We start from the raw sequence: 27,849 nt of genomic DNA, 5'->3' as shown, positions 1-27,849 counted from the left end.
CACTGTATGAGCTAGAAACACAAGCACTCCACTGTAGGAGCTAGAAACACAAGCATTCCTCTGTACTGTAGGACCTAGAAACACAAGCATTCCACTGTTCTGTAGGACCTAGAAACACAAGCATGCCACTGAACTGTAGGAGCTAGAAACACAAGCATTCCACTGTACTGTAGGAGCTAGAAACACAAGCATTCCACTGTACGGTAGGAGCTAGAAACACAAGCATTCCATTGTAGGAACTAGAAACACAAGCATTCCACTGTAGGAGCTAGAAACACAAGCATTCCTCTGTACTGTAGGAGCTAGAAACACAAGCATTCCACTGTACTGTATGAGCTAGAAACACAAGCATTCCACTGTACTGTAGGAGCTAGAAACACAACTATTCCACTGCACTGTAGGAGCTAGAAACACAACTATTCCACTGCACTGTATGAGCTAGTAACACAACTATTCCACTGCACTGTAGGAGCTAGAAACACAACTATTCCACTGCACTGTAGGAGCTAGAAACACAAGCATTCCACTGCACTGTAGGAGCTAGAAACACAAGCATTCCACTGCACTGTAGGAGCTACAAACACAACCATTCCACTGTAATGTAGGAGCTAGACACACAACTATTCCACTGTACTGTAGGACCTAAAAACACAAGCATTCCACTGCACTGTAGGAGCTAGAAACACAAGCATTCCACTGTACTGTAGGAGCTAGAAACACAAGCATTCTACTGTACTGTAGGAGCTAGAAACACAAGCATTCCACTGTAATGTAGGAGCTAGACACACAAGCATTCCACTGTAGGAGCTAGAAACACAAGCATTCCACTGTATGAGCTAGAAACACAAGCATTCCACTGTAGGAGCTAGAAACACAAGCATCCCACTGTACTGTAGGAGCTAGAAACACAGCTATTCCACTGTACCGTAGGAGCTAGAAACACAAGCATTCCAGTGTAGGAGCTAGAAACACAAGCATTCCTCTGTACTGTAGGACCTAGAAACACAAGCATTCCACTGTTCTGTAGGACCTAGAAACACAAGCATGCCACTGAACTGTAGGAGCTAGAAACACAAGCATTCCACTGTACCGTAGGAGCTAGAAACACAAGCATTCCAGTGTAGGAGCTAGAAACACAAGCATTCCTCTGTACTGTAGGACCTAGAAACACAAGCATTCCACTGTTCTGTAGGACCTAGAAACACAAGCATGCCACTGAACTGTAGGAGCTAGAAACACAAGCACTCCACTGTACTGTAGGAGCTAGAAACACAAGCATTCCACTGTACGGTAGGAGCTAGAAACACAAGCATTCCATTGTAGGAGCTAGAAACACAAGCATTCCACTGTAGGAGCTAGAAACACAAGCATTCCTCTGTACTGTAGGAGCTAGAAACACAAGCATTCCACTGTACTGTATGAGCTAGAAACACAAGCATTCCACTGTACTGTAGGAGCTAGAAACACAAGCATTCCACTGTAGGAGCTAGAAACACAAGCATTCCACTGTAGGAGCTAGAAACACAAGCATTCCACTGTAGGAGCTAGAAACACAAGCATTCCTCTGTAGGAGCTAGAAACACAAGCATTCCACTGTACTGTAGGACCTAGAAACACAAGCATGCCACTGTACTGTAGGAGCTAGAAACACAAGCATTCCACTGTACTGTAGGAGCTAGAAACACAAGCATTCCACTGTACTGGTAGGAGCTAGAAACACAAGCATTCCACTGTACTGTAGGAGCTAGAAACACAAGCATTCCACTGTAGGAGCTAGAAACACAAGCATTCCACTGTAGGAGCTAGAAACACAAGCATTCCTCTGTAGGAGCTAGAAACACAAGCATTCCACTGTACTGTAGGACCTAGAAACACAAGCATGCCACTGTACTGTAGGAGCTAGAAACACAAGCATTCCAGTGTAGGAGCTAGAAACACAAGCATTCCAGTGTAGGAGCTAGAAACACAAGCATTCCTCTGTACTGTAGGAGCTAGAAACACAACTATTCCACTGCACTGTAGGAGCTAGAAACACAACTATTCCACTGCACTGTAGGAGCTAGAAACACAACTATTCCACTGCACTGTAGGAGCTAGAAACACAAGCATTCCACTGCACTGTAGGAGCTAGAAACACAAGCATTCCACTGCACTGTAGGAGCTAGAAACACAAGCATTCCGCTGCACTGTAGGAGCTAGAAACACAAGCATTCCACTGCACTGTAGGAGCTAGAAACACAAGCATTCCACTGTAATGTAGGAGCTAGACACACAACTATTCCACTGTAATGTAGGAGCTAGACACACAACTATTCCACTGTACTGTAGGACCTAAAAACACAAGCATTCCACTGCACTGTAGGATCTAGAAACACAAGCATTCCACTGTACTGTAGGAGCTAGAAACACAAGCATTCCACTGTATGAGCTAGAAACACAAGCATTCCACTGTAGGAGCTAGAAACACAAGCATTCCACTGTACTGTAGGAGCTAGAAACACAGCTATTCCACTGTACCGTAGGAGCTAGAAACACAAGCATTCCAGTGTAGGAGCTAGAAACACAAGCATTCCTCTGTACTGTAGGAGCTAGAAACACAAGCATTCCACTGTACTGTATGAGCTAGAAACACAAGCACTCCACTGTAGGAGCTAGAAACACAAGCATTCCTCTGTACTGTAGGAGCTAGAAACACAAGCATTCCACTGCACTGTAGGAGCTAGAAACACAAGCATTCCACTGTAATGTAGGAGCTAGACACACAACTATTCCACTGTACTGTAGGACCTAAAAACACAAGCATTCCACTGCACTGTAGGAGCTAGAAACACAAGCATTCCACTGTACTGTAGGAGCTAGAAACACAAGCATTCCACTGTACTGTAGGAGCTAGAAACACAACCATTCCACTGTAATGTAGGAGCTAGACACACAACTATTCCACTGTACTGTAGGACCTAAAAACACAATCATTCCACTGCACTGTAGGATCTAGAAACACAAGCATTCCACTGTACTGTATGAGCTAGAAACACAAGCATTCCACTGTATGAGCTAGAAACACAAGCATTCCACTGTAGGAGCTAGAAACACAAGCATTCCACTGTAGGAGCTAGAAACACAAGCATTCCACTGTACTGTAGGAGCTAGAAACACAGCTATTCCACTGCACCGTAGGAGCTAGAAACACAAGCATTCCAGTGTAGGAGCTAGAAACACAAGCATTCCTCTGTACTGTAGGAGCTAGAAACACAAGCATTCCACTGTACTGTATGAGCTAGAAAAACAAGCACTCTACTGTAGGAGCTAGAAACACAAGCATTCCTCTGTACTGTAGGACCTAGAAACACAAGCATTCTACTGTTCTGTAGGACCTAGAAACACAAGCATGCCACTGTACGGTAGGAGCTAGAAACACAAGCATTCCATTGTAGGAGCTAGAAACACAAGCATTCCACTGTAGGAGCTAGAAACACAAGCATTCCACTGTACTGTATGAGCTAGAAACACAAGCATTCCACTGTACTGTAGGAGCTAGAAACACAAGCATTCCACTGTACTGTAGGAGCTAGAAACACAAGCATTCCACTGTATGAGCTAGAAACACAAGCATTCCACTGTAGGAGCTAGAAACACAAGCATTCCACTGTACTGTAGGAGCTAGAAACACAGCTATTCCACTGTACCGTAGGAGCTAGAAACACAAGCATTCCAGTGTAGGAGCTAGAAACACAAGCATTCCTCTGTACTGTAGGACCTAGAAACACAAGCATTCCAGTGTAGGAGCTAGAAACACAAGCATTCCTCTGTACTGTAGGACCTAGAAACACAAGCATTCCACTGTTCTGTAGGACCTAGAAACACAAGCATGCCACTGAACTGTAGGAGCTAGAAACACAAGCATTCCACTGTACTGTAGGAGCTAGAAACACAAGCATTCCACTGTACGGTAGGAGCTAGAAACACAAGCATTCCATTGTAGGAGCTAGAAACACAAGCATTCCCCTGTAGGAGCTAGAAACACAAGCATTCCTCTGTACTGTAGGAGCTAGAAACACAAGCATTCCACTGTACTGTATGAGCTAGAAACACAAGCATTCCACTGTACTGTAGGAGCTAGAAACACAAGCATTCCACTGTAGGAGCTAGAAACACAAGCATTCCACTGTAGGAGCTAGAAACACAAGCATTCCACTGTAGGAGCTAGAAACACAAGCATTCCTCTGTAGGAGCTAGAAACACAAGCATTCCACTGTACTGTAGGACCTAGAAACACAAGCATGCCACTGTACTGTAGGAGCTAGAAACACAAGCATTCCACTGTACGGTAGGAGCTAGAAACAAGCATTCCATTGTAGGAGCTAGAAACACAAGCATTCCACTGTAGGAGCTAGAAACACAAGCATTCCTCTGTACTGTAGGAGCTAGAAACACAAGCATTCCACTGTACTGTATGAGCTAGAAACACAAGCATTCCACTGTACTGTAGGAGCTAGAAACACAAGCATTCCACTGTAGGAGCTAGAAACACAAGCATTCCACTGTAGGAGCTAGAAACACAAGCATTCCACTGTAGGAGCTAGAAACACAAGCATTCCTCTGTAGGAGCTAGAAACACAAGCATTCCACTGTACTGTAGGACCTAGAAACACAAGCATGCCACTGTACTGTAGGAGCTAGAAACACAAGCATTCCAGTGTAGGAGCTAGAAACACAAGCATTCCAGTGTAGGAGCTAGAAACACAAGCATTCCTCTGTACTGTAGGAGCTAGAAACACAACTATTCCACTGTACTGTACTGTAGGAGCTAGAAACACAACTATTCCACTGCACTGTAGGAGCTAGAAACACAACTATTCCACTGCACTGTAGGAGCTAGAAACACAACTAATCCACTGCACTGTAGGAGCTAGAAACACAACTATTCCACTGCACTGTAGGAGCTAGAAACACAAGCATTCCACTGCACTGTAGGAGCTAGAAACACAAGCATTCCGCTGCACTGTAGGAGCTAGAAACACAAGCATTCCACTGCACTGTAGGAGCTAGAAACACAAGCATTCCACTGTAATGTAGGAGCTAGACACACAACTATTCCACTGTAATGTAGGAGCTAGACACACAACTATTCCACTGTACTGTAGGACCTAAAAACACAAGCATTCCACTGCACTGTAGGATCTAGAAACACAAGCATTCCACTGTACTGTAGGAGCTAGAAACACAAGCATTCCACTGTATGAGCTAGAAACACAAGCATTCCACTGTAGGAGCTAGAAACACAAGCATTCCACTGAAAAACACAAGCATTCCACTGTACTGTAGGAGCTAGAAACACAGCTATTCCACTGTACCGTAGAGCTAGAAACACAAGCATTCCAGTGTAGGAGCTAGAAACACAAGCATTCCTCTGTACTGAAATACAAGCATTCCACTGTACTGTATGAGCTAGAAACACAAGCACTCCACTGTAGGAGCTAGAAACACAAGCATTCCTCTGTACTGTAGGACCTAGAAACACAAGCATTCCACTGCACTGTAGGAGCTAGAAACACAAGCATTCCACTGTAATGTAGGAGCTAGACACACAACTATTCCACTGTACTGTAGGACCTAAAAACACAAGCATTCCACTGCACTGTAGGAGCTAGAAACACAAGCATTCCACTGTACTGTAGGAGCTAGAAACACAAGCATTCCACTGTACTGTAGGAGCTAGAAACACAAGCATTCCACTGTAATGTAGGAGCTAGACACACAACTATTCCACTGTACTGTAGGACCTAAAAACACAATCATTCCACTGCACTGTAGGATCTAGAAACACAAGCATTCCACTGTACTGTATGAGCTAGAAACACAAGCATTCCACTGTATGAGCTAGAAACACAAGCATTCCACTGTATGAGCTAGAAACACAAGCATTCCACTGTAGGAGCTAGAAACACAAGCATTCCACTGTAGGAGCTAGAAACACAAGCATTCCACTGTACTGTAGGAGCTAGAAACACAGCTATTCCACTGCACCGTAGGAGCTAGAAACACAAGCATTCCAGTGTAGGAGCTAGAAACACAAGCATTCCTCTGTACTGTAGGAGCTAGAAACACAAGCATTCCACTGTACTGTATGAGCTAGAAACACAAGCACTCCACTGTAGGAGCTAGAAACACAAGCATTCCTCTGCACTGTAGGAGCTAGAAACACAAGCATTCCACTGTAATGTAGGAGCTAGACACACAACTATTCCACTGTACTGTAGGACCTAAAAACACAAGCATTCCACTGTACTGTAGGAGCTAGAAACACAAGCATTCCACTGTACTGTACGACCTAGAAACACAAGCATTCTACTGTTCTGTAGGACCTAGAAACACAAGCATGCCACTGTACGGTAGGAGCTAGAAACACAAGCATTCCATTGTAGGAGCTAGAAACACAAGCATTCCACTGTAGGAGCTAGAAACACAAGCATTCCACTGTACTGTAGGACCTAGAAACACAAGCATTCCACTGTACTGTATGAGCTAGAAACACAAGCATTCCACTGTACTGTAGGAGCTAGAAACACAAGCATTCCACTGCACTGTAGGAGCTAGAAACACAAGCATTCCACTGTAATGTAGGAGCTAGACACACAACTATTCCACTGTACTGTAGGACCTAAAAACACAAGCATTCCACTGCACTGTAGGATCTAGAAACACAAGCATTCCACTGTACTGTATGAGCTAGAAACACAAGCATTCCACTGTACTGTAGGAGCTAGAAACACAAGCATTCCACTGTACTGTAGGAGCTAGAAATACAAGCATTCCACTGTACTGTAGGAGCTAGAAACACAAGCATTCCACTGTAGGAGCTAGAAACACAAGCATTCCACTGTAGGAGCTAGAAACACAAGCATTCATCTGTAGGAGCTACAAACACAAGCATTCCACTGTACTGTAGGACCTAGAAACACAAGCATTCCACTGTACTGTATGAGCTAGAAACACAAGCATTCCACTGTAGGAGCTATAAACACAAGCATTCCACTGTACTGTAGGAGCTAGAAACACAAGCATTCCACTGTACTGTAGGAGCTAGAAACACAAGCATTCCACTGTAATGTAGGAGCTAGACACACAACTATTCCACTGTACTGTAGGACCTAAAAACACAAGCATTCCACTGCACTGTAGGATCTAGAAACACAAGCATTCCACTGTACTGTAGGAGCTAGAAACACAAGCATTCCACTGTATGAGCTAGAAACACAAGCATTCCACTGTAGGAGCTAGAAACACAAGCATTCCACTGTACTGTAGGAGCTAGAAACACAGCTATTCCACTGTACCGTAGGAGCTAGAAACACAAGCATTCCAGTGTAGGAGCTAGAAACACAAGCATTCCTCTGTACTGTAGGACCTAGAAACACAAGCATTCCACTGTTCTGTAGGACCTAGAAACACAAGCATGCCACTGAACTGTAGGAACTAGAAACACAAGCATTCCACTGTACCGTAGGAGCTAGAAACACAAGCATTCCAGTGTAGGAGCTAGAAACACAAGCATTCCTCTGTACTGTAGGACCTAGAAACACAAGCATTCCACTGTTCTGTAGGACCTAGAAACACAAGCATGCCACTGAACTGTAGGACCTAGAAACACAAGCATGCCACTGTACTGTAGGAGCTAGAAACACAAGCATTCCACTGTACTGTAGGAGCTAGAAACACAAGCATTCCACTGTAGGAGCTAGAAACACAAGCATTCCACTGTAGGAGCTAGAAACACAAGCATTCCTCTGTAGGAGCTAGAAACACAAGCATTCCACTGTACTGTAGGACCTAGAAACACAAGCATGCCACTGTACTGTAGGAGCTAGAAACACAAGCATTCCACTGTACGGTAGGAGCTAGAAACACAAGCATTCCATTGTAGGAGCTAGAAACACAAGCATTCCACTGTAGGAGCTAGAAACACAAGCATTCCTCTGTACTGTAGGAGCTAGAAACACAAGCATTCCACTGTACTGTAGGAGCTAGAAACACAAGCATTCCACTGTAGGAGCTAGAAACACAAGCATTCCACTGTAGGAGCTAGAAACACAAGCATTCCACTGTAGGAGCTAGAAACACAAGCATTCCTCTGTAGGAGCTAGAAACACAAGCATTCCACTGTACTGTAGGAGCTAGAAACACAAGCATGCCACTGTACTGTAGGAGCTAGAAACACAAGCATTCCAGTGTAGGAGCTAGAAACACAAGCATTCCAGTGTAGGAGCTAGAAACACAAGCATTCCTCTGTACTGTAGGAGCTAGAAACACAAGCATTCCACTGTACTGTAGGAGCTAGAAACACAACTATTCCACTGTACTGTAGGAGCTAGAAACACAACTATTCCACTGTACTGTAGGAGCTAGAAACACAACTATTCCACTGCACTGTAGGAGCTAGAAACACAACTATTCCACTGCACTGTAGGAGCTAGAAACACAACTATTCCACTGCACTGTAGGAGCTAGAAACACAACTATTCCACTGCACTGTAGGAGCTAGAAACACAACTATTCCACTGCACTGTAGGAGCTAGAAACACAAGCATTCCACTGCACTGTAGGAGCTAGAAACACAAGCATTCCGCTGCACTGTAGGAGCTAGAAACACAAGCATTCCGCTGCACTGTAGGAGCTAGAAACACAAGCATTCCACTGTAATGTAGGAGCTAGACACACAACTATTCCACTGTAATGTAGGAGCTAGACACACAACTATTCCACTGTACTGTAGGACCTAAAAACACAAGCATTCCACTGCACTGTAGGATCTAGAAACACAAGCATTCCACTGTACTGTAGGAGCTAGAAACACAAGCATTCCACTGTATGAGCTAGAAACACAAGCATTCCACTGTAGGAGCTAGAAACACAAGCATTCCACTGTACTGTAGGAGCTAGAAACACAGCTATTCCACTGTACCGTAGGAGCTAGAAACACAAGCATTCCAGTGTAGGAGCTAGAAACACAAGCATTCCTCTGTACTGTAGGAGCTAGAAACACAAGCATTCCACTGTACTGTATGAGCTAGAAACACAAGCACTCCACTGTAGGAGCTAGAAACACAAGCATTCATCTGTACTGTAGGAGCTAGAAACACAAGCATTCCACTGCACTGTAGGAGCTAGAAACACAAGCATTCCACTGTAATGTAGGAGCTAGACACACAACTATTCCACTGTACTGTAGGACCTAAAAACACAAGCATTCCACTGTAGGAGCTAGAAACACAAGCATTCCACTGTCATTTACTTCCGGCGCCGACTGAGATGGCCGCCTCGCTTCGCGTTCCTAGGAAACTATGCAGTTTTTTGTTTTTTTACGTGTTATTTCTTACATTAGTACCCCAGGTCATCTTAGGTTTCATTACATACAGTCGAGAAGAACTACTGAATATAAGATCAGCGTCAACTCACCATCAGTACGACCAAGAATATGTTTTCCGCGACGCGGATCCTGTGTTCTGCCTTACAAACAGGACAACGGAATGGATCGCATGCAGCGACCCAAGGAAACGACTCCGAAAAAGAGGGAAACGCGGCGGTGTTCTGGTCAGACTCCGAAAAAGGGCACATCGCGCACCACTTCCCAGTATTCTTCTTGCCAATGTCCAGTCTCTCGACAACAAGGTTGATGAAATCCGAGCAAGGGTGGCATTCCAGAGGGATATCAGAGACTGCAACGTTCTCTGCTTTACGGAGACATGGCTTACTAGGAAAACGCTATCCAGGGCGGTACAGCCAACGGGTTTCTCCACGCATCGCGCCGACAGAAACAAACATCTCTCTGGTAAGAAGAGTGGAGGGGGCGTATGCCTCATGACTAACGGGACATGGTGTGATGAAGGAAACATACAGGAACTCAAATCCTTCTGTTCACCTGATTTAGAATTCCTCACAATCAAATGTAGACCGCATTATCTTCCAAGAGAATTCTCTTCGATTATAATCACAGCCGTATATATCCCCCCCAAGCAGACACATCGATGGCTCTGAACGAACTTTATTTAACTCTTTGCAAACTGGAAAACATTTATCCGGAGGCTGCATTCATTGTAGCTGGGGATTTTAACAAAGCCAATCTGAAAACAAGACTCCCTAAATTTTATCAGCATATCGATTGCGCAACCAGGGGTGGTAAAACCTTGGATCACTGTTACTCTAACTTCCGCGACGCATATAAGGCCCTGCCCCGCCCCCCTTTCGGAAAAGCTGACCACGACTCCATTTTGCTGATCCCTGCCTACAGGAAGAAAATAAAACAAGAGGCTCCCACGCTGAGGTCTGTCCAACGCTGGTCAGACCAAGCTGACTCTACACTCCAAGACTGCTTCCATCACGTGGACTGGGACATGTTTCGTATTGCGTCAGATGGGAATATTGACGAATACGCTGATTCGGTGTGCGAGTTCATTAGAACGTGCGTCGAAGATGTCGTTCCCATAGCAACGATAAAAACATTCCCTAACCAGAAACCGTGGATTGATGGCAGCATTCGCGTGAAACTGAAAGCGCGAACCACTGCTTTTAATCAGGGCAAGGTGTCTGGCAACATGACTGAATACAAACAGTGCAGCTATTCCTCCGTAAGGCTATCAAACAAGCTAAGCGTCAGTACAGAGACAAAGTGGAATCTCAATTCAATGGCTCAGACACAAGAGGCATGTGGCAGGGTCTACAGTCAATCACGGACTACAAGATGAAATCCAGCCCAGTCACGGACCAGGATGTCTTGCTCCCAGGCAGACTAAATAACTTTTTTGCCCGCTTTGAGGACAATACAGTGCCACTGACACGGCCTGCAACGGAAACATGCAGTCTCTCCTTCACTGCAGCCGAGGTGATTAAGACATTTAAACGTGTTAACCCTCGCAAGGCTGCAGGCCCAGACGGCATCCCCAGCCGCGCCCTCCGAGCATGCGCAGACCAGCTGGCCGGTGTGTTTACGGACATATTCAATCAATCCCTATACCAGTCTGCTGTTCCCACATGCTTCAAGAGGGCCACCATTGTTCCTGTTCCCAAGAAAGCTAAGGTAACTGAGCTAAACGACTACCGCCCGTAGCACTCACTTCCGTCATCATGAAGTGCTTTGAGAGACTAGTCAAGGACCATATCACCTCCACCCTACCTGACACCCTAGACCCACTCCAATTTGCTTACCGCCCAAATAGGTCCACAGACGATGCAATCTCAACCACACTGCACACTGCCCTAACCCACCTGGACAAGAGGAATACCTATGTGAGAATGCTGTTCATCGACTACAGCTCGGCATTCAACACCATAGTACCCTCCAAGCTCGTCATCAAGCTCGAGACCCTGGGTCTCGACCCCGCCCTGTGCAACTGGGTACTGGACTTCCTGACGGGCCGCCCCCAGGTGGTGAGGGTAGGCAACAACATCTCCTCCCCGCTGATCCTCAACACGGGGCCCCACAAGGGTGCGTTCTGAGCCCTCTCCTGTACTCCCTGTTCACCCACGACTGCGTGGCCACGCACGCCTCCAACTCAATCATCAAGTTTGCGGACGACACAACAGTGGTAGGCTTGATTACCAACAACGACGAGACGGCCTACAGGGAGGAGGTGAGGGCCCTTGGAGTGTGGTGTCAGGAAAATAACCTCACACTCAACGTCAACAAAACTAAGGAGATGATTGTGGACTTCAGGAAACAGCAGAGGGAACACCCCCTATCCACATCGATGGAACAGTAGTGGAGAGGGTAGCTAGTTTTAAGTTCCTCGGCATACACATCACAGACAAACTGAATTGGTCCACTCACACTGACAGCGCGTGAAGAAACACAGCAGCGCCTATTCAACCTCAGGAGGCTGAAGAAATTCGGCTTGTCACCAAAAGCACTCACAAACTTCTACAGATGCACAATCGAGAGCATCCTGGCGGGCTGTATCACCGCCTGGTACGGCAACTGCTCCGCCTCAACCGTAAGGCTCTCCAGAGGGTAGTGAGGACTGCACAACGCATCACCGGGGCAAACTACCTGCCCTCCAGGACACCTACACCACCCGTTGTTACAGGAAGGCCATAAAGATCATCAAGGACATCAACCACCCGAACCACTGCCTGTTCACCCCGCTATCATCCAGAAGGCGAGGTCAGTACAGGTGCATCAAAGCTGGGACCGAGAGACTGAAAAACAGCTTCTATCTCAAGGCCATCAGACTGTTAAATAGCCACCACTAACATTGAGTGGCTGCTGCCAACACACTGTCATTGACACTGACCCAACTCCAGCCATTTAATAATGGGAATTGATGGGAAATGATGTAAATATATCACTAGCCACTTTAAACAATGCTACCTTATATAATGTTACTTACCCTACATTATTCATCTCATATACATATGTATATACTGTACTCTACAACATCGACTGCATCCTTATGTAACACATGTATCACTAGCCACTTTAACTATGCCACTTTGTTTACTTTGTCTACATACTCATCTCATATGTATATACTGTACTCGATACCATCTACTGTATGCTGCTCTGTACCATCACTCATTCATATATCCTTATGTACATGTTCCTTATCCCCTTACACTGTGTATAAGACAGTAGTTTTGGAATTGTTAGTTAGATTACTTGTTGGTTATCACTGCATTGTCGGAACTAGAAGCACAAGCATTTCGCTACACTCGCATTAACATCTGCTAACCATGTGTATGTGACAAATAAAATTTGATTTGATTTGATTTGATTTACTGTAGGAGCTAGAAACACAGCTATTCCACTGTACCGTAGGAGCTAGAAACACAAGCATTCCAGTGTAGGAGCTAGAAACACAAGCATTCCTCTGTACTGTAGGAGCTAGAAACACAAGCATTCCACTGTACTGTATGAGCTAGAAACACAAGCACTCCACTGTAGGAGCTAGAAACACAAGCATTCCTCTGTACTGTAGGACCTAGAAACACAAGCATTCCACTGTTCTGTAGGACCTAGAAACACAAGCATGCCACTGAACTGTAGGAGCTAGAAACACAAGCATTCCACTGTACTGTAGGAGCTAGAAACACAAGCATTCCACTGTACGGTAGGAGCTAGAAACACAAGCATTCCACTGTACGGTAGGAGCTAGAAACACAAGCATTCCACTGTACTGTAGGAGCTAGAAGCACAAGCATTCCACTGTACTGTAGGAGCTAGAAATACAAGCATTCCACTGTACTGTAGGAGCTAGAAACACAAGAATTCCACTGTACTGTTGGAGCTAGAAACACAAGCATTCCACTGTAGGAGCTAGAAACACAAGCATTCCACTGTAGGAGCTAGAAACACAAGCATTCCACTGTAGGAGCTAGAAACACAAGCATTCCTCTGTAGGAGCTAGAAACAAGCATTCCACTGTACTGTAGGACCTAGAAACACAAGCATGCCACTGTACTGTAGGAGCTAGAAACACAAGCATTCCACTGAACTGTAGGAGCTAGAAGCACAAGCATTCCACTGAACTGTAGGAGCTAGAAACACAAGCATTCCACTGTACTGTAGGAGCTAGAAACACAAGCATTCCACTGTACTGTAGGAGCTAGAAACACAAGCATTCCACTGTAGGAGCTAGAAACACAAGCATTCCTCTGTACTGTAGGAGCTAGAAACACAAGCATTCCACTGTACTGTATGAGCTAGAAACACAAGCATTCCACTGTACTGTATGAGCTAGAAACACAAGCATTCCACTGAACTGTAGGAGCTAGAAACACAAGCATTCCACTGTACTGTAGGAGCTAGAAACACAAGCATTCCACTGTACTGTAGGAGCTAGAAACACAAGCATTCCACTGTACGGTAGGAGCTAGAAACACAAGCATTCCATTGTAGGAGCTAGAAACACAAGCATTCTACTGTAGGAGCTAGAAACACAAGCATTCCTCTGTACTCTTAGGAGCTAGAAACACAAGCATTCCACTGTACTGTATGAGCTAGAAACACAAGCATTCCACTGTACTGTATGAGCTAGAAACACAAGCATTCCACTGTACTGTATGAGCTAGAAACACAAGCATTCCATTGTACTGTATGAGCTAGAAACACAAGCATTCCGCTGTACTGTAGGAGCTAGAAATACAAGCATTCCACTGTACTGTAGGAGCTAGAAACACAAGAATTCCACGGTACTGTTGGATCTAGAAACACAAGCATTCCACTGTAGGAGCTAGAAACACAAGCATTCCACTGTAGGAGCTAGAAACACAAGCATTCCACTGTAGGAGCTAGAAACACAAGCATTCCTCTGTAGGAGCTAGAAACACAAGCATTCCACTGTACTGTAGGACCTAGAAACACAAGCATGCCACTGTACTGTAGGAGCTAGAAACAAAAGCATTCCACTGTACTGTAGGAGCTAGAAACACAAGCATTCCACTGAACTGTAGGAGCTAGAAGCACAAGCATTCCACTGTACTGTAGGAGCTAGAAACAGAAGCATTCCACTGTACTGTAGGAGCTAGAAACACAAGCATTCCACTGTACTGTATGAGCTAGAAACACAAGCATTCCACTGTAGGAGCTATAAACACAACTATTCCACTGTACTGTGGGAGCTAGACACACAAGCATTCCACTGTACTGTAGGCACATCGCGCACCACTTCCCAGTATTCTTCTTGCCAATGTCCAGTCTCTCGACAACAAGGTTGATGAAATCCGAGCAAGGGTGGCATTCCAGAGGGACATCAGAGACTGCAACGTTCTCTGCTTTACGGAAACATGGCTTACTGGGAAGACGCTATCCAGGGCGGTGCAGCCAACGGGTTTCTCCACGCATCGCGCCGACAGAAACAAACATCTCTCTGGTAAGAAGAGTGGCGGGGGCGTATGCCTCATGACTAACGGGACATGGTGTGATGAAGGAAACATACAGGAACTCAAATCCTTCTGTTCACCTGATTTAGAATTCCTCACAATCAAATGTAGACCGCATTATCTTCCAAGAGAATTCTCTTCGATTATAATCACAGCCGTATATATCCCCCCCCAAGCAGACACATCGATGGCTCTGAACGAACTTTATTTAACTCTTTGCAAACTGGAAAACATTTATCCGGAGGCTGCATTCATTGTAGCTGGGGATTTTAACAAAGCCAATCTGAAAACAAGACTCCCTAAATTTTATCAGCATATCGATTGCGCAACCAGGGGTGGTAAAACCTTGGATCATTGTTACTCTAACTTCCGCGACGCATATAAGGCCCTGCCCCGCCCCCCTTTCGGAAAAGCTGACCACGACTCCATTCTGCTGATCCCTGCCTACAGGCAGAAATTAAAACAAGAGGCTCCCACGCTGAGGTCTGTCCAACGCTGGTCAGACCAAGCTGACTCTACACTCCAAGACTGCTTCCATCACGTGGACTGGGACATGTTTCGTATTGCGTCAGATGGGAATATTGACGAATACGCTGATTAGGTGTGCGAGTTCATTAGAACGTGCGTCGAAGATGTCGTTCCCATAGCAACGATAAAAACATTCCCTAACCAGAAACCGTGGATTGATGGCAGCATTCGCGTGAAACTGAAAGCGCGAACCACTGCTTTTAATCAGGGCAAGGTGTCTGGCAACATGACTGAATACAAACAGTGCAGCTATTCCCTCCGTAAGGCTATTAAACAAGCTAAGCGTCAGTACAGAGACAAAGTGGAATCTCAATTCAATGGCTCAGACATAAGAGGCATGTGGCAGGGTCTACAGTCAATCACGGACTACAAGATGAAATCCAGCCCAGTCACGGACCAGGATGTCTTGCTCCCAGGCAGACTAAATAACTTTTTTGCCCGCTTTGAGGACAATACAGTGCCACTGACACGGCCTGCAACGGAAACATGCGGTCTCTCCTTCACTGCAGCCGAGGTGAGTAAGACATTTAAACGTGTTAACCCTCGCAAGGCTGCAGGCCCAGACGGCATCCCCAGCCGCGCCCTCAGAGCATGCGCAGACCAGCTGGCCGGTGTGTTTACGGACATATTCAATCAATCCCTATACCAGTCTGCTGTTCCCACATGCTTCAAGAGGGCCACCATTGTTCCTGTTCCCAAGAAAGCTAAGGTAACTGAGCTAAACGACTACCGCCCCCATTAGCACTCACTTCCGTCATCATGAAGTGCTTTGAGAGACTAGTCAAGGACCATATCACCTCCACCCTACCTGACACCCTAGACCCACTCCAATTTGCTTACCGCCCAAATAGGTCCACAGACGATGCAATCTCAACCACACTGCACACTGCCCTAACCCACCTGGACAAGAGGAATACCTATGTGAGAATGCTGTTCATCGACTACAGCTCGGCATTCAACACCATAGTACCCTTCAAGCTCGTCATCAAGCTCGAGACCCTGGGTCTCGACCCCGCCCTGTGCAACTGGGTACTGGACTTCCTGACGGGCCGCCCCCAGGTGGTGAGGGTAGGCAACAACGTCTCCTCCCCGCTGATCCTCAACACGGGGCCCCACAAGGGTGCGTTCTGAGCCCTCTCCTGTACTCCCTGTTCACCCACGACTGCGTGGCCACGCACGCCTCCAACTCAATCATCAAGTTTGCGGACGACACAACAGTGGTAGGCTTGATTACCAACAACGACGAGACGGCCTACAGGGAGGAGGTGAGGGCCCTCGGAGTGTGGTGTCAGGAAAATAACCTCACACTCAACGTCAACAAAACTAAGGAGATGATTGTGGACTTCAGGAAACAGCAGAGGGAACACCCCCCTATCCACATCGATGGAACAGTAGTGGAGAGGGTAGCTAGTTTTAAGTTCCTCGGCATACACATCACAGACAAACTGAATTGGTCCACTCACACTGACAGCGTCGTGAAGAAGGCACAGCAGCGCCTATTCAACCTCAGGAGGCTGAAGAAATTCGGCTTGTCACCAAAAGCACTCACAAACTTCTACAGATGCACAATCGAGAGCATCCTGGCGGGCTGTAACACCGCCTGGTACGGCAACCGCTCTGCCTTCAACTGTAAGGCTCTCCAGAGGGTAGTGAGGACTGCACAACGCATCACCGGGGGCAAACTACCTGCCCTCCAGGACACCTACACCACCCGTTGTTACAGGAAGGCCATAAAGATCATCAAGGACATCAACCACCCGAACCACTGCCTGTTCACCCCGCTATCATCCAGAAGGCGAGGTCAGTACAGGTGCATCAAAGCTGGGACCGAGAGACTGAAAAACAGCTATCTCAAGGCCATCAGACTGTTAAACAGCCACCACTAACATTGAGTGGCTGCTGCCAACACACTGTCATTGACACTGACCCAACTCCAGCCATTTTAATAATGGGAATTGATGGGAAATGATGTAAATATATCACAAGCCACTTTAAACAATGCTACCTTATATAATGTTACTTACCCTACATTATTCATCTCATATGCATATGTATATACTGTACTCTACATCATCGACTGCATCCTTATGTAACACATGTATCACTAGCCACTTTAACTATGCCACTTTGTTTACACACTCATCTCATATGTATATACTGTACTCGATACCATCTACTGTATGCTGCTCTGTACCATCACTCATTCATATATCCTTATGTACATGTTCCTTATCCCCTTACACTGTGTATAAGACAGTTTTGGAATTGTTAGTTAGATTACTTGTTGGTTATCACTGCATTGTCGGAACTAGAAGCACAAGCATTTCGCTACACTCGCATTAACATCTGCTAACCATGTGTATGTGACAAATAAAATTTGATTTGATTTGATAGGAGCTAGAAACACAAGCATTCCACTGTACGGTAGGAGCTAGAAACACAAGCATTCCACTGTACGGTAGGAGCTAGAAACACAAGCAATCCACTGTAGGAGCTAGAAACACAAGCATTCCACTGTACTGTAGGACCTAGAAACACAAGCATGCCACTGTACTGTAGGACCTAGAAACACAAGCATGCCACTGTACTGTAGGAGCTAGAAACACAAGCATGCCACTGTACTGTAGGAGCTAGAAACACAAGCATGCCACTGTACTGTATGAGCTAGAAACACAAGCATGCCACTGTACTGTATGAGCTAGAAACACAAGCATTCCACTGTAGGAGCTATAAACACAACTATTCCACTGTACTGTGGGAGCTAGAAACACAAGCATTCCACTGTACTGTAGGAGCTAGAAACACAAGCATTCCACTGTACTGTAGGAGCTAGAAACACAAGCATTCCACTGTAGGAGCTAGAAACACAAGCATTCCACTGTAGGAGCTAGAAACACAAGCATTCCACTGTAGGAGCTAGAAACACAAGCATTCCACTGTAGGAGCTAGAAACACAAGCATTCCACTGTAGGAGCTAGAAACACAAGCATTCCACTGTAGGAGCTAGAAACACAAGCATTCCACTGTAGGAGCTAGAAACACAAGCATTCCACTGTAGGAGCTAGAAACACAAGCATGCCACTGTACTGTAGGACCTAGAAACACAAGCATGCCACTGTACTGTAGGAGCTAGAAACACAAGCATGCCACTGTACTGTAGGAGCTAGAAACACAAGCATTCCACTGAACTGTAGGAGCTAGAAACACAAGCATGCCACTGTACTGTAGGACCTAGAAACACAAGCATGCCACTGTACTGTAGGAGCTAGAAACACAAGCATTCCACTGCAGGAGCTAGAAACACAAGCATTCCACTGCAGGAGCTAGAAACACAAGCATTCCACTGTAGGAGCTAGAAACACAAGCATTCCACTGTAGGAGCTAGAAACACAAGCATTCCACTGTAGGAGCTAGAAACACAAGCATTCCACTGTAGGAGCTAGAAACACAAGCATTCCACTGTAGGAGCTAGAAACACAAGCATTCCACTGTAATGTAGGACCTAGAAACACAAGCATTCCACTGTAATGTAGGACCTAGAAACACAAGCATGCCACTGTACTGTAGGAACTAGAAACACAAGCATTCCACTGTTCTGTAGGAGCTAGAAACACAAGCATTCCACTGAACTGTAGGAGCTAGAAACACAAGCATTCCACTGTACTGTACGAGCTAGAAACACAAGCATTCCACTGAACTGTAGGAACTAGAAACACAAGCATTCCACTGTACTGTAGGAACTAGAAACACAAGCATTCCACTGTAGGAGCTAGAAACACAAGCATGCCACTGTACTGTAGGACCTAGAAACACAAGCATGCCACTGTACTGTAGGAGCTAGAAACACAAGCATTCCACTGTACTGTAGGAGCTAGAAACATAAGCATTCCACTGTAGGAGCTAGAAACACAAGCATTCCACTGTACTGTAGGAGCTAGAAACACAGCTATTCCACTGTAGTGTAGGAGCTAGAAACACAAGCATTCCACTGTACTGTAGGAGCTAGAAACACAAGCATTCCACTGTAGGAGCTAGAAACACAAGCATTCCACTGTAGGAGCTAGAAACACAAGCATTCCACTGTACTGTAGGACCTAGAAACACAAGCATTCCACTGTAGGAGCTAGAAACACAAGCATTCCACTGTACTGTAGGACCTAGAAACACAAGCATGCCACTGTACTGTAGGACCTAGAAACACAAGCATGCCACTGTACTGTAGGAGCTAGAAACACAAGCATTCCACTGTACTGTAGGAACTAGAAACACAAGCATTCCACTGTTCTGTAGGAGCTAGAAACACAAGCATTCCACTGAACTGTAGGAGCTAGAAACACAAGCATGCCACTGTACTGTAGGACCTAGAAACACAAGCATGCCACTGTACTGTAGGAGCTAGAAACACAAGCATTCCACTGTACTGTAGGAGCTAGAAACAAGCATTCCACTGTAGGATCTAGAAACACAAGCATTCCACTGTACTGTAGGAGCTAGAAACACAGCTATTCCACTGTAGTGTAGGAGCTAGAAACACAAGCATTCCACTGTAGGAGCTAGAAACACAAGCATTCCACTGCAGGAGCTAGAAACACAAGCATTCCACTGTAGGAGCTAGAAACACAAGCATTCCACTGTAGGAGCTAGAAACACAAGCATTCCACTGTAATGTAGGAGCTAGAAACACAAGCATGCCACTGTACTGTAGGAGCTAGAAACACAAGCATTCCACTGTACTGTAGGAACTAGAAACACAAGCATTCCACTGTACTGTAGGAACTAGAAACACAAGCATTCCACTGTTCTGTAGGAGCTAGAAACACAAGCATTCCACTGAACTGTAGGAGCTAGAAACACAAGCATTCCACTGTACTGTAGGAGCTAGAAACACAAGCATTCCACAGTAATGTAGGACCTAAAAGCACAAGCATTCCACTGCACTGTAGGAGCTAGAAACACAAGCATTCCACTGCACTGTAGGAACTAGAAACACAAGCATTCCACTGTACTGTAGGAACTAGAAACCCAAGCATTCCACTGTTCTGTAGGAGCTAGAAACACAAGCATTCCACTGTACTGTAGGAGCTAGAAACACAACTATTCCACAGTAATGTAGGACCTAAAAGCACAAGCATTCCACTGCACTGTAGGAGCTAAAAACACAAGCATTCCACTGTAATGTAGGAGCTAGACACACAACTATTCCACTGTACTGTAGGACCTAAAAGCACAAGCATTCCACTGTAGGAGCTAGAAACACAAGCATTCCACTGTACTGTAGGAGTTAGAAACACAAGCATTCCAATGTACTGTAGGAGCTAGAAACACAAGCATTCCACTGTATGAGCTAGAAACACAATTATTCCACTGCACTGTAGGAGCAAGAAACACAAGCATTCCACTGTACTGTAGGAGCTAGAAACACAGCTATTCCACTGTAGTGTAGGAGCTAGAAACACAAGCATTCCACTGTAGGAGCTAGAAACACAAGCATTCCACTGTAGGAGCTAGAAACACAAGCATTCCACTGTAGGAGCTAGAAACACAAGCATTCCACTGTAGGAGCTAGAAACACAAGCATTCCACTGTAGGAGCTAGAAACACAAGCATTCCACTGTACTGTAGGAGCTATAAAACACAAGCATTCCACTGTACTGTAGGAGCTATAAAACACAAGCATTCCACTGTTCTGTAGGAGCTAGAAACACAAGCATTCCACTGAACTGTAGGAGCTAGAAACACAAGCATTCCACTGTACTGTACGAGCTAGAAACACAAGCATTCCACTGTACGAGCTAGAAACACAAGCATTCCACTGTACTGTACGAGCTAGAAACACAACTATTCCACTGCACTGTAGGAGCTAGACACACAACTATTCCACTGCACTGTAGGAGCTAGACACAACTATTCCACTGTACTGTAGGACCTAAAAACACAAGCATTCCACTGCACTGTAGGAGCTAGAAACACAAGCAATCCACTGTACTGTAGGAGCTAGAAACACAAGCATTCCACTGTATTGTAGGAGCTAGAAACACAAGCATTTCACTGTATGAGCTAGAAACACAATTATTCCACTACACTGTAGGAGCTAGAAACACAAGCATTCCACTGTACTGTAGGAGCTAGAAACACAAGCATTCCACTGTAGGAGCTAGAAACACAAGCATTCCACTGTAGGAGCTAGAAACACAAGCATTCCACTGTAGGAGCTAGAAACACAAGCATTCCATTGTACTGTAGGAGCTAGAAACACAAGCATTCCACTGTATTGTAGGAGCTAGAAACACAAGCATTTCACTGTATGAGCTAGAAACACAATTATTCCACTACACTGTAGGAGCTAGAAACACAAGCATTCCACTGTACTGTAGGAGCTAGAAACACAAGCATTCCACTGTAGGAGCTAGAAACACAAGCATTCCACTGTAGGAGCTAGAAACACAAGCATTCCACTGTAGGAGCTAGAAACACAAGCATTCCATTGTACTGTAGGAGCTAGAAACACAAGCATTCCACTGTACTGTACGAGCTAGAAACACAAGCGTTCCACTGTACTGTACGAGCTAGAAACACAAGCATTCCACTGTACTGTACGAGCTAGAAACACAACTATTCCACTGCACTGTAGGAGCTAGACACACAACTATTCCACTGCACTGTAGGAGCTAGACACACAACTATTCCACTGTACTGTAGGACCTAAAAACACAAGCATTCCACTGCACTGTAGGAGCTAGAAACACAAGCAATCCACTGTACTGTAGGAGCTAGAAACACAAGCATTTCACTGTATGAGCTAGAAACACAATTATTCCACTACACTGTAGGAGCTAGAAACACAAGCATTCCACTGTACTGTAGGAGCTAGAAACACAAGCATTCCACTGTAGGAGCTAGAAACACAAGCATTCCACTGTAGGAGCTAGAAACACAAGCATTCCACTGTAGGAGCTAGAAACACAAGCATTCCATTGTACTGTAGGAGCTAGAAACACAAGCATTCCACTGTATTGTAGGAGCTAGAAACACAAGCATTTCACTGTATGAGCTAGAAACACAATTATTCCACTACACTGTAGGAGCTAGAAACACAAGCATTCCACTGTACTGTAGCAGCTAGAAACACAAGCATTCCACTGTAGGAGCTAGAAACACAAGCATTCCACTGTAGGAGCTAGAAACACAAGCATTCCACTGTAGGAGCTAGAAACACAAGCATTCCATTGTACTGTAGGAGCTAGAAACACAAGCATTCCACTGTACGGTAGGAGCTAGAAACACAAGCATTCCACTGTAGGAGCTAGAAACACAAGCATTCTACTGTAGGAGCTAGAAACACAAGCATTCCTCTGTACTGTAGGAGCTAGAAACACAAGCATTCCACTGTACTGTATGAGCTAGAAACACAAGAATTCCACTGTACTGTAGGAGCTAGAAACACAAGCATTCCACTGTACTGTAGGAGCTAGAAACACAAGCATTTCACTGTACTGTAGGAGCTAGAAACACAAGCATTCCACTGTACTGTAGGAGCTAGAAACACAAGCATTCCACTGTACTGTTGGAGCTAGAAACACAAGCATTCCACTGTAGGAGCTAGAAACACAAGCATTCCACTGTACTGTTGGAGCTAGAAACACAAGCATTCCACTGTACTGTTGGAGCTAGAAACACAAGCATTCCACTGTAGGAGCTAGAAACACAAGCATTCCACTGCAGGAGCTAGAAACACAAGCATTCCACTGCACTGTAGGAGCTAGAAACACAAGCATTCCACTGCACTGTAGGAGCTAGAAACACAAGCATTCCACTGTGCTGTTGGAGCTAGAAACACAAGCATTCCACTGTGCTGTTGGAGCTAGAAACACAAGCATTCCACTGTACTGTAGGAGCTAGAAACACAAGCATTCCACTGTACTGTAGGAGCTAGAAACACAAGCATTCCACTGTACTGTTGGAGCTAGAAACACAAGCATTCCACTGTTGGAGCTAGAAACACAAGCATTCCACTGTACTGTTGGAGCTAGAAACACAAGCATTCCACTGTACTGTTGGAGCTAGAAACACAAGCATTCCACTGTAGGAGCTAGAAACACAAGCATTCCACTGTAGGAGCTAGAAACACAAGCATTCCACTGTAGGAGCTAGAAACACAAGCATTCCACTGTAGGAGCTAGAAACACAAGCATTCCACTGTACTGTAGGAGCTATAAAACACAAGCATTCCACTGTTCTGTAGGAGCTAGAAACACAAGCATTCCACTGAACTGTAGGAGCTAGAAACACAAGCATTCCACTGTACTGTACGAGCTAGAAACACAAGCATTCCACTGTACTGTACGAGCTAGAAACACAAATATTCCACTGCACTGTAGGAGCTAGAAACACAACTATTCCACTGCACTGTAGGAGCTAGACACACAACTATTCCACTGTACTGTAGGACCTAAAAACACAAGCATTCCACTGCACTGTAGGAGCTAGAAACACAAGCAATCCACTGTACTGTAGGAGCTAGAAACACAAGCATTCCACTGTATTGTAGGAGCTAGAAACACAAGCATTTCACTGTATGAGCTAGAAACACAATTATTCCACTACACTGTAGGAGCTAGAAACACAAGCATTCCACTGTACTGTAGGAGCTAGAAACACAAGCATTCCACTGTGGGAGCTAGAAACACAAGCATTCCACTGTAGGAGCTAGAAACACAAGCATTCCACTGTAGGAGCTAGAAACACAAGCATTCCATTGTACTGTAGGAGCTAGAAACACAAGCATTCCACTGTATTGTAGGAGCTAGAAACACAAGCATTTCACTGTATGAGCTAGAAACACAATTATTCCACTACACTGTAGGAGCTAGAAACACAAGCATTCCACTGTACTGTAGGAGCTAGAAACACAAGCATTCCACTGTAGGAGCTAGAAACACAAGCATTCCACTGTAGGAGCTAGAAACACAAGCATTCCATTGTACTGTAGGAGCTAGAAACACAAGCATTCCATTGTACTGTAGGAGCTAGAAACACAAGCATTCCACTGTACGGTAGGAGCTAGAAACACAAGCATTCCACTGTAGGAGCTAGAAACACAAGCATTCTACTGTAGGAGCTAGAAACACAAGCATTCCTCTGTACTGTAGGAGCTAGAAACACAAGCATTCCACTGTACTGTATGAGCTAGAAACACAAGAATTCCACTGTACTGTAGGAGCTAGAAACACAAGCATTCCACTGTACTGTAGGAGCTAGAAACACAAGCATTCCACTGTACTGTAGGAGCTAGAAACACAAGCATTCCACTGTACTGTAGGAGCTAGAAACACAAGCATTCCACTGTACTGTAGGAGCTAGAAACACAAGCATTCCACTGTACTGTTGGAGCTAGAAACACAAGCATTCCACTGTAGGAGCTAGAAACACAAGCATTCCACTGTACTGTTGGAGCTAGAAACACAAGCATTCCACTGTACTGTTGGAGCTAGAAACACAAGCATTCCACTGTAGGAGCTAGAAACACAAGCATTCCACTGCAGGAGCTAGAAACACAAGCATTCCACTGCACTGTAGGAGCTAGAAACACAAGCATTCCACTGTAGGAGCTAGAAACACAAGCATTCCACTGTAGGAGCTAGAAACACAAGCATTCCACTGTGCTGTTGGAGCTAGAAACACAAGCATTCCACTGTAGGAGCTAGAAACACAAGCATTCCACTGTACTGTTGGAGCTAGAAACACAAGCATTCCACTGTACTGTTGGAGCTAGAAACACAAGCATTCCACTGTACTGTTGGAGCTAGAAACACAAGCATTCCACTGTAGGAGCTAGAAACACAAGCATTCCACTGTACTGTAGGAGCTAGAAACACAAGCATTCCACTGTACTGTAGGAGCTAGAAACACAAGCATTCCACTGTACTGTAGGAGCTAGAAACACAAGCATTCCACTGTACTGTAGGAGCTAGAAACACAAGCATTCCACTGTACTGTAGGAGCTAGAAACACAAGCATTCCACTGTACTGTAGGAGCTAGAAACACAAGCATTCCACTGTACGGTAGGAGCTAGAAACACAAGCATTCCACTGTACTGTAGGAGCTAGAAACACAAGCATTCTGTCACACCGGTTGTAACATCTGCTAGTCTATGTATGTGACCAATAAACTGATCTTGTCAATATCAGATTGTTTTAATACTCCATAGTAATACATTACAGTATATATACTGTATCATACTTTAAATGTTTAGACTTTACAAATGTACATTTTCATTATGTAAATCTGTAGTAGCCAGTAGAAAAAATATATATGTTTACCAAATGGTTTAATGATTATCAATGATGAGCCGTAGGATTAAGTAACGGTAAAATGTATTTTAAGAGAATCATATCAAAAGTAATGTGAGTGTTGCACTGTGAAAAGCAATGACTTTATATGACCATGCATTGCAATGTGAAACATGTATTTCTAGAATAAACGCTGATTCAGTGTCATCCATATCCTGCTTGGCAAGACGCAAAACAGAACAATCTGCCACTAACTTCTCAACCAAAAGGTTTTCACTTCTGACGCGTAAAGACAGTGGTAATACATACGAATGTCTGAAATACTGTCGGGCAACATAAAGCATTACGACCTTTCAAACAACATGAAGACAACATTGTCAATAAGGAAAAGGTAAACCATACGAATGTCTGAAATATATCAACATTATCTGTAAATAGCCCACCCAATCTATCTACCTCATCCCCATACTATTTATATTTATTTACTTTTCTGCTCTTTTGCACACCAGTATTTCTACTTGCACATCATCATCTGCTCATTTATCACTCCAGTGTTAATCTGCTAAATTGTAATTATTCGATCCTATGGCCTATTTATTGCCTTTTGCACACATTGTTTATAGACTTTCTTTTTTCTACTGTGTTATTGGCTTGTTTATTGTTTTACTCCATGTGAAACTCTGTGTTGTTGTCTGTGCCACACTGCTTTGCTTTATCTTGGCCAGGTTGCAGTTGTAAATGAGAGAATTTGTTCTCAACTAGCCTACCTGGTCAAATAAAAGGTGAAATAAAAAATATAAAATTCTAAAAATGATGAAACATCCACAGTCAATCAATGGTCAAATGTAAGTATATGGATTTACACTACTTACCATGTTGACCTCTGACACCATGTCGATGTTTGCCACATCTAAACTCATGCCAACAGAAACCGGTTTGCCTGAGAAATAGGAACAATAACCAAATTACCATTAACATGACAAATAACGGATATTATTATATTCATTATAGTAATATTATTGGGCAATCATTTGCGCCATCATCAACGCGCAAATAAAAGTGTAGATGTACCTCCAAAGTCTGGTCGAAGGCGGATATCATACCCCTTCAACAGTTTGTCCACCGTCTCCTTTACGAAAGACATATTCCCCGGTTCGTTGGCGCTGAAATACAAGAAAGAGACCATTAAACTAACTTTTTTCCAATATGACGGGACCATCCCTTCTTTACGACGGGTCTCTTCCCCAACACTCACCTCTGCGCACAGCACATCAACGCCACTATGAGTGACACAGAGAGGATGTCAAATTCCCCTCTTCTCTGCAACCCAAACATTTCTTGTGATCTCTCCAACATGGGATCACGCGTCTCGACTCTAAACAGGTGTTTAACGGGTTTTCCAGCGTTACAAAAACAAAATCCGTTATAAAACCTATACCTTATAAAATCTATGGCTACATTTCATCAGCAGCTCTCTGATATTAACCTAACAGCTCCCGAGATCTTAGATCAGTTGAAATGTTTCACATCAGTCGGAAATCTTTCTGTTTCTGTTGGAGTCGGAAGATGTTATAGCACCGCGCATTAGGTGAACACCAAACATGAAGCCTGAACCGTTACCAGTAGCGGCGGCGAGACCCGTCGTGGTTTGAACTAATCCAAACCTCCATTATCCAAGCCGTGGCATTCATTGGTTCTTAGACTATCACACCCACGGCAATGTAGAAGTCCAAATGTCACTTCTGTGGTTTTTTGGGGGGTTTGAATTAGAGACCAATTCGTTTCCGAGTGCGCAAAACTCATCTAGCCTACATGATCCATGTTGTTACCAGATGTTTGCCAGGTTTTCCTCTCCCTTAGACGAGACTCCCCACCACCACTGGTTCATACCACGGTGTCCGGAGTCTGAAGAAACTGGCTCTCTGTATGACAGAGCAGCTAAATGGACCTGGTTACGTGATATTACAGTTTGCGAGCTCGTTGGAGCGTTTTGCTGATTGGTAGAACAGCAGAATTCATATTGACTCGGGGGCCAGCCAGCAACAATTCACTAAACGGAAATAAATCTATTATCTACATGGGTAAAACTGTTTTTTAATGTAAATGCCCTGACATCATTAGTTTAATATTCCACAAGGTAATGTGGTGGTCCTATGT

The 27,849-nt window shown here is 44.7% G+C and overlaps 1 protein-coding gene across 2 annotated transcripts in view; it reads right to left on the bottom strand.

Annotated features, from left to right (window-relative positions):
• The window catches only part of LOC123995827 (gamma-aminobutyric acid receptor subunit beta-3-like), an 83,489-nt gene extending 55,841 nt beyond the window's left edge, over nucleotides 1-27,648 (bottom strand). For both annotated transcript variants that reach the window (XM_046299513.1, XM_046299520.1), the window contains exons 1-3: nucleotides 26,948-27,648; nucleotides 26,764-26,855; nucleotides 26,565-26,632 (exon numbers count right to left, since the gene is read on the bottom strand). In XM_046299513.1, the coding sequence (XP_046155469.1) occupies nucleotides 26,565-26,632; nucleotides 26,764-26,855; nucleotides 26,948-27,048 (261 nt within the window). In that variant the 5' untranslated portion in view covers nucleotides 27,049-27,648. The remainder of the gene's footprint in view (nucleotides 1-26,564; nucleotides 26,633-26,763; nucleotides 26,856-26,947) is intronic.
• Nucleotides 27,649-27,849: the final 201 nt, after the last annotated feature.

The sequence above is a fragment of the Oncorhynchus gorbuscha genome, linkage group LG02 (genome assembly GCF_021184085.1).
Source record: "Oncorhynchus gorbuscha isolate QuinsamMale2020 ecotype Even-year linkage group LG02, OgorEven_v1.0, whole genome shotgun sequence".
Taxonomy (NCBI): domain Eukaryota; kingdom Metazoa; phylum Chordata; class Actinopteri; order Salmoniformes; family Salmonidae; genus Oncorhynchus; species Oncorhynchus gorbuscha.
The sequence above is the reverse complement of the archived record's forward strand: the minus strand, read 5'-3'. Positions and strand labels throughout refer to the sequence as shown.